This window comes from Cryptomeria japonica, chromosome 8 (assembly GCF_030272615.1).
Source record: "Cryptomeria japonica chromosome 8, Sugi_1.0, whole genome shotgun sequence".
NCBI lineage: Eukaryota > Viridiplantae > Streptophyta > Pinopsida > Cupressales > Cupressaceae > Cryptomeria > Cryptomeria japonica.
The window spans coordinates 638,599,618-638,612,250 of record NC_081412.1 but is presented as its reverse complement, the minus strand read 5'-3'; the positions used below and the strand labels follow the sequence as shown (position 1 = coordinate 638,612,250).

The 12,633-nt window shown below is 33.6% G+C and overlaps 1 protein-coding gene across 1 annotated transcript; it reads right to left on the bottom strand.

Moving 5' to 3' along the window:
• Positions 1-10,022: 10,022 nt before the first annotated feature.
• On the bottom strand, positions 10,023-11,569 carry LOC131054968 (protein SRC2 homolog). Its single transcript, XM_057989572.2, has one exon. It carries the CDS (start codon positions 11,223-11,225, stop codon positions 10,305-10,307), a length of 921 nt encoding a protein of 306 aa, XP_057845555.1. The 5' UTR covers positions 11,226-11,569; the 3' UTR covers positions 10,023-10,304.
• Between the last annotated feature and the right edge of the window lie 1,064 nt (positions 11,570-12,633).

Below are 12,633 nucleotides of genomic sequence, written 5' to 3'. Positions count from 1 at the left end.
AGAGTTCGCAACTCTTGTGAGAAAGGCCTTTACCCAAGCATTAACACTAGCTAATATAATGAGTGGCTTCCATAGGACTGGAATTTGGCCACTTAAACGAACTGCATTGCAGAATGATATGAGGCCAAGTGAGGCATTTGATGTTGAAAGAGATATACAAAAAACTAGTGGAACAAAACATGTTGCCACTACAATGGAAGAAGAACCATAGCACATTGCAGCAGAGGCTTGCTTGCGGTTGTATGGTTATAGCGCGCAACAAATTGAAGAATTTATGGAGAAGTATAGTGGAACACAAGAAACAGTTGATGGTATAAATTTTCCACCACAAACCAGCAAACCAAGTCTACCCCCACAAACTAGTTAGCCAAACGAGGGTGTGAAAATATCAGTAGGCATGTCTTTACCAACACAAGTTGTCATACCAGAGTGGATTGAAGAAGAAACCAACTTTGATGATGTAACCCTTTCCATGCCAACTCCACTAGAAACTGATCCAACAGACGTGATCCATTACTTCACCAATGCAGCCAACTGGGAGCAGCAAGATGGTGATGATTGTGAAGAAGAACCTGACTTTGTGCCATGCACCCAAGATGATGGGCAACAAGTGTCGAGGCAAATCACTAGATTCTTGAGACTTCCAGTGCAAAATGAATCATTCTACACAGGAAGGTAGGAGAGGGGTGCTATGTCTTAGTAGGCAGTCACAGATTTTGACATCTGATGAGTCCATTCAAAAGCAACAAGACAAAGAGGCGAAAAGGAAAAGAGATGAGGAATTGACAAAATGAAAAAAAGTACAGATGAAGCAAAGGAAGGCAGAACATGAATCAGATGCACTAGAAAGGGAGGCTATTAGGGTGGCAAAAGTAGCAAGAAAATTGCAGGAATCCCAAGAACGGTTCATTCAAAGACAAGAGAAGGAAAAGAAATATGAGGAAGTGAATCTTGATAAGGTGAGGAAGATAGCTGAAAAGAAAGCTAAACAAGAAAAGAAAAGAAAAAATGTGACCACAATTGTAGATCCTCTACCCCCCTAACACCCAATTCCGATTGATATGATGAACGTCTTGTCCCCAGCCTTAGCGGCTATTAGTAATATGCAAGTTGGGACTGCACCTAGATCTTCAAACATCATGCAAAACCAGGAGTTGCTTTCTCGTATTGAAAGTTGCTTAAAATCCCCTCCAAACCAAGAAAACACCTCTATTGGGCCACGGTCATCTAGGCTTGGATATGCGACACCTCCTCCATTTAATACCCATATGGATAATTGATCTAGTATGCGATCAATTATAATTTTTGAGCACTCCGAAGAGAAGATTTTGAGTTTAGATATAACTGTGATATGATTATAAAATGACATATTGCCATATTTTGTAATATTTTCAGAACTCGGTTGTTGTTTTTCAAATATCTCATATGATTATACCAATGAATTGATGTTGTTATAAATCTCATATTATTTTTTATGTCTTCAACTAAGTGTGTTGCTTGCACTTATATTATTGCATTGAAATGATAAAGGGAAGTGTCATATTTGTAAAAAGGCAACAAACAAAGAACTATTTTCTAGTGCCTTACAAGATATTTTGTTAGCCACCAAGTTTTGGTTGTTGGCGGTATCTAACAAAATGTCTAGTAAGGCACTATTAAATAATTCTTTGTCTCATACAAATAAGACATTTCCTTTTGATCTTTTGTGTATACATATATGAATTGATGGTGTTGTTATAAAAATTCAATTGTAAAACATATATGATTTTTGTCTAATGTTAACTAACTGTGTTGTTTTGTTGTTTTTCTGAAATCTCATATGCTTGTACCAATGAATTGATGTTGTTATTATAAATATCATTTGATTTTTTTCTAATGTCAATTAAGTGTGTTGCTTTCAACCATATGATTTTTATCTAATGATCATACCAATGAATCTCATATGATTTTTTTGTAATGTCAACTAAGCAAGTCGCTCGCTATCAAAAGAGGCCACATAAGTGTTGAAATTAACAAGATATGACATAACATGAACATAAGAATATAACAATAACAACAAAACAAGATATGCATAAAAGTGTTGAAATTGCATGCAATATATATAAACAATCCACAAAGATAAGATTGAAACATACAAAATAAAAGAAGACAACAACTCACAAATTGCAGTGTCTACTAGGTCTGCTAGGTCATTGCTTCAAAATGATAAAAGGAATTGTTTTATTTATAAAATACAATAGACAAAGAGTTATTTTCTAATGCCTTACAAGATATTTTGTTAGCAACCAAGTTTATATGCCCTCTTTTGATAGTGAGCAATTATATATGTGTTAAAATTGCATGCATTATACATAAACAATCCACAAAGACAAGATTGAAACATACAAAATAATAGAAGACAACAATTCACAAATTGTAGTGTCTACTAGGTCTCCTAGTTCATTGCATCAAAATGATAAAAGGATTTGACCTATTTGCAAAAGGCAACAGACAAAGAGTTATTTTCTAGTGCCTAGAGTTATTTTCTAGTGCCTTACAAGATATCTTGTTAGCAGCAAAGCTTATATGCCCTCTTTTGATAGTGAGCAATTATATATGTGTTGAAATTGCATGCATTATATATAAATAATCCACAAAGACAAGATTGAAACATACAAAATCAAATAAGACAACAATTCACAAATTGCAATGTCTACTAGGTCTACTAGGTCATTGCATCAAAATGATAAAAGGAATTGTCTTATTTGTAAAAGGCAACAAACAAAGAGTTATTTTCTAGTGCCTTACAAGATATCTTGTTAGCAGCCAAGTTTATATGCCCTCTTTTGATAGTGAACAATTATATATGTGTTAAAATTGCATGCATTATATATAAACAATCCACAAAGACAAGATTGAAACATACAAAATAAAATAAGACAATAATAAACAAATTGCAATGGCTACTAGGTCTACTAGGTCATTGCATCAAAATGATAAAAGGAACTGTCCTATTTGCAAAAGGCAATAGGCAAAGAGTTATTTTCTAGTGTCGTACAAGATATTTTGTTAGCAGCCAAGTTTTGGTTGTTGATAGTATCTAATAAAATGTCTAGTAAGGCACTATTAAATAATTCTTTGTCTACTTTTTTATACAAATGGGACAGTTCCTTTTGGTCTTCTCTGTGTGTGTGCATATATATATATATATATATAAGAAGATAACAAGAACAGAACAATATATGCATGTACGTGTTGAAATTGTAGGCACGTTATAAATATACAATCCAAAAAGAGAAGATTAAAACATAAACATATCACAAATTGCAGTGTCTACTAGGTCATTGCCAAAGTAAAGTTATAAAGACTTTACCTGAGAGGAAGGCTTGGTTGTCTTCTATACAACTCCTTATCGCGTCTGTAGATGCTTGCCAAAATAATCACAACAAAATGCAATACAAATTAAAGTGTGTTAAGAAACACATTTAAGAAAAAATGCATAATCATCTGAGATATCTACACAAATTAATAAAAAATGTAAGCATATAAGGCATAATCTCCCACAAAATTAAAGTGTTAATAAACACATTTACATTGATATAATGATCTTCGACAAGTATGGTTCTTTCCTCAATGCTCTCGCATGACTACAAAAAAATTGTTAAAATCAGGGGTAGTAACATTGTCACAACAAATCATTCATACATTATTGCATGCACAACAACTATTTGATCGTCTTCAACATTTCACAACATGCATACAATCCTTACACACATTCATACATACATATTCAAATGCATAAGTACATACATATACATATCCATCTACATACATATGCACATATACATAGAATTGTGCATATGCACATATACATACATATGCATATACATATATATAACATACATACAAAATGCATATAAATAGTTACATAAAGAATGTGTAGAGAGAATTTGCAAAGCTCTGGAATATGCAATGAATTGGATTGTAATGAAAGTGACATGAGAAATTCTATCTTATAAAATAATTCGAATGTAGAATATGAATGCATTCATTTGTGGCATTTGATTTTTAAATTTGAATTGTTGTGGAAAACAATCAGTCATCTCATATTTAATATGCATTCCTTCAATGCAAGCAAGGTTTGTTTTTTATGTTGCCTTCAATGAAGCAAAAAAACTGGAGTCAAGTTCACACTATAATATAGGGTCATTATAAACAGGGTAAAATCATTGAAATGAAACCCCCAATGCCATTGAGAGAACTGATGAAAAACAAATGAATTTTTGCAGGTACCAATGAGTACAAATCCATCATTGAAAATCTTTGAACAAAATAAAAGTATATCGTGTGTGTCTACACACACACACAAACACACATATCGTGTGTGTGTGTGTGTGTGTGTGTGTGTGTGTGGACAATAACCATATAGCCACATTAAATTGTAAGAGAGCATTCATTTCTCATATGATTAACTACTGAATGATGTTGTATTTGTCATATGAAATTTATTGAAAGTAATAAATAGAAAAGATTAAAGTTCTTCGAAAACAATATAATATGTATACTTGGTAATATTATTAAGTTGTTTGAAATCAGTATAATATGTATGCCTGGTAATATTATAAAGGTGTATGAAATTAGTATAATATGTATGCCTGATAATATTATTTATGGTGAGTATATAGTCACTGTAACTAATATTATCAGTCATACATAAACTTGAAATTAAAAAAAATAACAAACTGTAACTAATTTCCCAAAGTTTTTAGGGCAATGTAGTTGGCAATAATTCGTGCCAAGTAAGCCCATAACGTGTACGCGGGAAGGCAGCAACATCGTACCCATAAAATGAAATGATAAATAATGAAGCAAAGAAACTAGAGTCAAGTTCACACTATAATGAGTCAAGTTCACACTATAATATAGGGTCATTATAAATAGACAAAAATCATTGAAATGAAACCCTCAACGCCATTGAAAGAACTGATAAAAAATAAATAAATAAATTGTAGGTACCAATGAGTACAATCCATCATTGAAAACCTTTGAAAAAAATAAAATGTTATCATGTGTGTGTGTGTGTGTGAACAATAACCATATAGCCACATTAAACCATAAAAGAGAATTGAAATGAAACTATAAACCGCATACAAAGAAATCATCAATATACAAAGCATAATGCAGCTACGAAGGAGCATAAACCATCATATAACATCCAATATGCCAATTAATATTATTTGAAGAAGTTGAGAAATGCAACTTCAGAGATCCCAAGAACACCCGCAAGTAAAATACCTGTCACAAGAGAAGATTGGAGACAAAAACACAATAATGGCTCTGGAGAAAAAGATTATCATTCAGAGAGAGAATCAATCAAATGAATAAGTACAATACAATCCTTATAAAAGGATATTAGCAACCCTAAAGGTGTGCAACCTTAAATATGAGCAACCCTAAAGAAACCCTAAAGGGATAATGAGTATTTAATAATTAGAATAATTACTAAATACCTCTAATACCCCCCGTCCTGCCCCCGCCCCCCTTAAGATGAACTTAGGGAGTAGCTAAAAAGCTAAATGCATGAAAGCAAAATGAAACTACATGAAGAAGGCAAATAGTTTGGGTTCCGGCAACAAATTCTGATGATGAGGTACCCAATCACAACCAAATTTCTATGAATTGGAGAAATAGAGAAAACCACGTGGGAAAAAAACTCCACTCCAAAAAAAGATGGAATACAAGAGAATCACTAAAGCATGAAGAACCTGCAAACACTGTCAAAGAATAATTGTTGATCTAAAGAACCTCCACTAAAATAGAAGATGATCAGGTACAAAAGACTGTAATCTGCATGAATGCCCTCAAATAACACTACTCGAATCAGATGGCAAACAAAGACAAACAACTAAACTCGAAGATATAGATGGCAAAAACACCAAAGTCTGAAGAGTTGATCAAATGAACCAAGGAAGCATTAGAGAACCCCCCCCATAGTATGGACAAGGGTGAGGGACAGGTACACTGAAAAGGACGACCAACAAGAATTGCATGATGAAGAACCAGGAACATCGAAGGTGCAAAGAAAGTACATAGTGTCGTGGAAGGAACATTCACTTGACACACATCATGAGGCTAATGTCGTGGAAGGAACACTCACGTGAAAAAGGTAGATGGAAAACAAAGGAAAACATCAAACCCCCCATGGCACTTTATAATGTAGTGCATGTACAATAAGACACAAGATGTGCAAGATCTCAAGTATACAATGCATAGTGGCACTTTATCTCAGTGTGTTTGCATAAAGAAAATGCTTACAAAAAAATATCTACAATTATCAGAAGAGACATAAGGCTAGAAATATAGAAAGAACAACCAAAGACAAGACATCTTACTCAAAGAAAGACATCCCAAGACTTGAAACATCCAAGATATTCACCAGAGTGCTGAAAAGAAAAAAATTGAATAAAATGTATCTAAAGCAGAACCTGGAAAGAAAACTTATATAAATGGAAAGTGCACAGAACAAGCTTTTCAACAATATAAAGTTTTCAAAAAATGGAGTTCAGATGCTCAAGTTATGTCTCTCAGAGTGCAAAAAGGAACTTTTAGCTTTGACAGCAAAAAACATCATAAAAAAAATAAAAAATCAAAAGATCAAACCTCTAGATTTGAAGAGAGTTTGAAAAGAGTTTTCCGATGTTATAAAGTTTTTGAAAAAAACACCTCCGTATGACCATGTTACGGCCAAAAGAAAAAACCCCTCTTTTAGGGCATAAAGAGGGTAAAAAAAAAATTGACGAAAATTTTCTGGTGCATTTGTAGGTACAGCGGTATGGATTTGTGCTTCGTAAAGCATGCCAATGAAAAAATCATGGCCTAAATGCCCTTCTCACCGAAACAGGTCGAATTATATATCAAAATGACTGGAAATGCCCTTTAGAAGCCAACGATGAGGTCTTTTTTTGGCCCAAACTGCTCTACAAAAAAATTAATAATTGTTTTGACGAATTTCTTGAAATTCGTGCAAAAAAAAAGCAAAACCAAAATAAATGTCCAGAACCCAAATTTATCAAAATTTGACAAATTTTATATGGAAATGGGGTGGTTTTGGGCGTTCTGAGCTCAACGGTGAGGTCCGTTCGAGCAAAAAATTATCAGAAACAAAACAGCTACCCTAGATCCAATAAAAAAGCTTTGAAAAAACTAAAACCCTAACCTCCAAAAATCTTCTGAAAAATTCAAGAACAAGTAGTAGTAGATGTAGGCTCTAATACCATGAAGAAGTTGAGAAATACAACTTCAAAGATCCCAAGAATATTTGCAAGCAAAATACCTGTCACAAGAGAAGATTGAAGACAAAAACACAATAATGGCTCTGAAGAAAAATATTATCATTCAGAGAGGGAATCAATCAAATGAACAAGTACAATACAATCCTTATAAAAGGATATTAGCAACCTTAAAGAAACTCTAAAGAGATAATGAGTTATTAAATACCTACAATATTATTAAATGTTTAAGTTCAGCTTAAGCGTAGAGTATAATAAATTTGTGAGATTTTGTCAAGATCAAGAGGCAATGGAAAGCACAAATAAGAAAGAACAAAATAGATGATATAAATAAACCGTATTCTATCAAGATGAAAAATATGATCAACTAGATCATTAAGCATTCATTACATACAATGAATATGAGCCTCCTTATATAGGCAAGGCTATATGGATATGTGAGCATACAAACATGACATGTGGCTCAATAAGAAACAAGGGTAGGTAGGAAATAGGTGTGGGTGGGTAGGAGAAACAATATAATAGTCCACATGAGGTGGATCACCCACTGAATGTGGAGTGTAACAACAAGATCAACACCATAAAAGGTGGAAATTCTCCTAAACACACTATCTCAATGTGGCACAAACACCCAAGTGTCTCATACCCAAACTACTATGAAATATATGTACTTAAGTAAACTTAAGTAAGGTGTAATAATATCCATGATGAATAATTATTTACACCAACAAAATTAATAATTAAAAAAATAATTATTAGCTAATACAAAATAACGCTAACATTATTTATAGTGACTATATTAAATGAAAAACTTGGAATAATAATGAACAATAGTCAATTTTTTTTTAATTCACTGTAATGATTTTGGCATTATAAACAAAAAGACACTATTTTACAGTGCACCCATAAAATGAAATGATAAATAATGAAGAGATTTCGAACAATTATGAACAATAATCAATTTTTTTTGCATTCACTATAATGATTTTGGTATTATAAACAAAGAGACACCATTTAACATCGCACCCATAAAATGAAATGATAAATAATGAAGGGGTTTCGAAGAAAACGAAGAGATAATCAATTGTTTTGCTATTCTCTGTGAGGATTTCGACATTATAAAGAGAGAAACACTATTTAACAGCGCACCCATAAAATGAAATGAAAAATAAGGAAGGGGTTTCGAAGAAAACAAAGAGAATCAAATTTTTTGCCATTCTCTGTGAGGATTTCAGCGTTATTAAACTGTAACAGAGCATTGAAATGAAACCCTTAACCGCATACAAAAAAATCATCAATAGACAAAGTATAATGCAACTTTGAAGGAACAAAACCATCATTTGACATCCAATATGCAAGGAGGAAGACCGCGACCAGTACCTGGGAGCACAGTATAGCCAACGAAATGGTTGCAGAGGAGAAATAGAGGCAAACATAGAAAATACCCCAAAAAATCTTCATTTCCCTAAGTTTTTAGGGCAATGTAGATAGCGGTAGATAGCGGTAGTTCGTGCCACGTGGACCCATGATGTATACACGGGAATGCGGTTATGGGTGGTCAATAATTTTTTTGACCACCCATTCTAAACATTATAATATTAAGCGTATTTTTAATAATATGCATAACATTAACTATTTAGGTTAAATTATTTTTTATAAAAAGATGAAAAACATATTAGTTCTTAAGTATTTTATAAATGGATATTGTTTTTTTCATGTGCAGTTATTGGCGCAAAAGAGGTCAAGTATCAGGCAACACTTTGAAATGACCATTTTTTAAGCTTTCGACGCATAACGACTTATATAAATCGGATCATTACTACCCAAAAGCCAAATCAATAGGTTTTAAACAGTTAGGTACCGTACAAAGACAACCAAAAAAAAAAAATCAAAATCTGATGTACCGTTTAGAATCTGTAAATGCACGAAATTAGCTATGATGACGACTGATGCTTTTCCTCTAACTTTGAAACAATTCCTCAATTCCTTGAGAAATTTTCTAATAGTTGCTCACTCGACACATATTAATCATTACGTAACTTTCTAGTAGTAATAGTATTGACAAGGACAAGCACTTTAGAAACGTATCATCACCCTTAGCAAATGATATTCAACTAAAAAACCTTTTAGCAATTAATTGAAATAGATACATCAAGTTCGAAGAAAGGAATCGAATACGGAACATGTTCAAAGTCGCGGGATAAATTGACTGTGGATTAGAGACGCACATTTTCTAAAGCTTTAAAAGTCAGGCAATAACTGTGGACGTTCATCTGATGATGGATTATTACATATCATATAAAATGTCAAATACAAGAAATTATCTGCAATTGAATTGAAAAATATTACTAGTCAATTACTATATTCTTCTATTAAAAGACCTCTGAATTCAAATAGGAGCTGAATTTAATATTGCCCCACGTTATTATTGTGATCTTTTTTAATATATTAAAAAGATATTTTAGAAGTCTGTCTTTTTATAACTTTTTAATTGAAAATCCATATTAAAAATGAGATCTGTAAAACCCACAACGGTTCAAAAGGTTAGAGCCTATGCTATGAGAGAGGAGATCTAAGCTGTTCCCAATCTTTAACAAAAACAAATTTCCACCATAAATTATTCTCAAGATGGGATTCAAACAATTGAATTGCATTGAATGTATGTGATCTATATTAACACCTGAATGCATGTGATCTATATTAACAGTTCAGATCAGAAAAAGTTTAAATCACACACTAAAGATTGACCTGACATTTAAAGATAATTTAGTAAGCAACTATAAATTTCTTTGAAATCCAAAGTTCCCAACATCTTTACATGTAAAAGAAAACTGCAATGGATCAAAATTCACAGATGAGATCTAAGATGTTCCCTAAAATAAAACAAAACAAGCCTCAACCATGACCTATTCTGAAGACCAGACTCCAACAACTGAATGCATATTATCTAAATACAAGTTCAGATCAGAAAAAACTTAGTTCAAAAGAACCTCAAACACTAAAAGGCATTTCCTTCCTGTATTTGAAACTACTTTTTCAGTAGTCATCACCACCATCATAGTCATCATAACCACCCTGATCAGCATAATCACCCTGATCAGCATAATCATCCTCAATCTTCTCTTCAACATCTTCAGCAATCTTATCTTCCACATAATCAGCTCCTTCAGCAAGAGCCAAGCCACCCAAAACCCCAGCCACAGCTCCCACAGCCAAACCAGTCCCAACTCCAAACTTACTGCTCTTGGGCTTCTCAGTCTCACCATAAGCAGGCACACTACCATAACTAGAAGAACCCTCATAAGAAACAGGGGCCTGTTGTGGATAAGGGTTCCCATAAGGTCCACTAGGGTACCCTGAAGGAGGGTTACTACCATAAGGGTATTGCTGTGGGGGAGGGTTTGAACCATAAGCATATGGGTAATGCTGTGAAGGAGGATTTGCATCATATGGGTACTGTAGGGATGAATAAGGGGCAGGGGAAGGGGCATAGTCCCTTGTGCCATAGGGCTGCGGGTAAGGGTAGTCCTGCTGGGGCCATCGCTTTTCCCTCACACAGATCGCGATCTCGAGCTTACCCTGCGGGCGGCCAGACGGGCGCTTCAACTTGAGGGTCCGTTCTTGCCTCTGGTCGAACCCCACTTCGTCCAGGATTTCTGAGAGTCGAACCTTGGCGGTTCCAACTAAGGGTTTTGTCAGCTCAGAGGGCTTTTCATGAACAATATCGATCGTCAGCTCGGCATCCTCCAGCGGCCCTGTGACAGGAATGGTGAGCTTCTCGTTCCATAAGGGTTTCGTGTCGCCCTCTGGATCGACCTGAGTCGAAACCTTCTTTTCTGGATCAACCCAGGCTACGGCATAGGGACGCAGATCGCCGTATCGCCAGTTCACATTTTTGAGATCTTTTGCAGAGATGACTGTGAGATCTACATCTACATGCCTTGGTTGCCCTGCCATTCTCAATTTGGGGATTTGATTAAAGCTTTCTCTTTGATGGATTTTCACAAGAACAAATTGTATGGCTAATGCCCTGATTTATATTGCAGAAATTTCTTGTGTTCTAGCCTTCGAATTTGTTCCTTTCTTGAGGAATTTTCTAGTAGCTGCTCTGTTGTGAAATCGTACTCATTACGTAATTTTCAAGGAAGGCTGCCAAAGACGGGCATATGCCGCGTTATATTCTAGAATTTTGTAGCCTCACAAACTCATTTTTACTACTTCCGAGTCCGATTTGGTCCTCATTTCGAATCAATCGTGACTTCTTGTGGAATTTTATGTTTACGCGTTATTTCCGTGTTTCGTTGGTAAGAATCTATGTCAGCCATTATCCTTTATTTTGTAGTTTCGATTTATCTAAGATCAGGCGTGCCTCCAGGATTTCTGTCATTTTAGGTGAAATGCGTACTTGGGCTTCCCTCATGGTATTGGCGCGGATTAAAGTCTCCACTAGATTTCAAGCTTTGCGGGGCCCACACCTAAAATTATTTTTATATTTTGTGGTTGTTTCTATTCGTCGTGCATGATGGTAGTGTTGATGACACCTAAATTGTTTTTATATTTTGTGGCTGTTTCTATTGGTTGTGCATGATGGTGGTGTTGATGTTGACGTTGCCCCTTTATCCAATGGTCTATAAGCACTCAAAATTTATCATTGATCGTGTTTTTTAAATAATTAAAAATAAAATATCATTAATTTTTTATTAATTTTTTTTCAATTAATTATTTAACATTTTGGGTACTAGATAGACGTTGCCATGTTTTATCCTCTCAACAAAGTCGATGTTTAAAAAAATGTTCCCTCCTACAAGGCGAGTGTAGGAAGACTTATGGTTGGCTCTAGACTCTAGAGTTTGCATGTGTGTTTTTTCATTGGTTTGCTCACTTAAGGATTGTAGTTATTATTATTTTTTTAATTGAAAAAGTCCAATCACACTTGGAATTTGATAGTCAAAATGATCATTTTTTCACTTTTAGATCGTATATGACAACTAAAAAAACATTAGATCATATGGATGGATGTCTTTAGAAAACCATATATAATAAATTGTCAAAATTTATTATAGGTAAATACAATATAATATTTTATTTTACAATAATATGAAATTTTAGGATAGTTTTTATTTTCAATTGATTTTTTAAAATATTTTTAATAAAATTGTGTTGTATAAATTTAGAAACTTGTCAATATTGTTATAATAGATAGAATTTAAGATTTTGATATTTATTATTAGTAATAATTAATCAAAAATCATTAAATATTAATAGGTAATATATATGATTCTATAATGTTTATTATAAATAAATATTAATTTAGAATCTTTTTAAATAGAATATAATTTTAATTAAAATTATGTTGAATATTTTT

Excerpts from the sequence above, each read along its gene's own strand:
- LOC131054968 (XM_057989572.2), bottom strand. The coding sequence starts at position 11,225 with ATGGCAGGGCAACCAAGGCATGTAGATGTAGATCTCACAGTCATCTCT.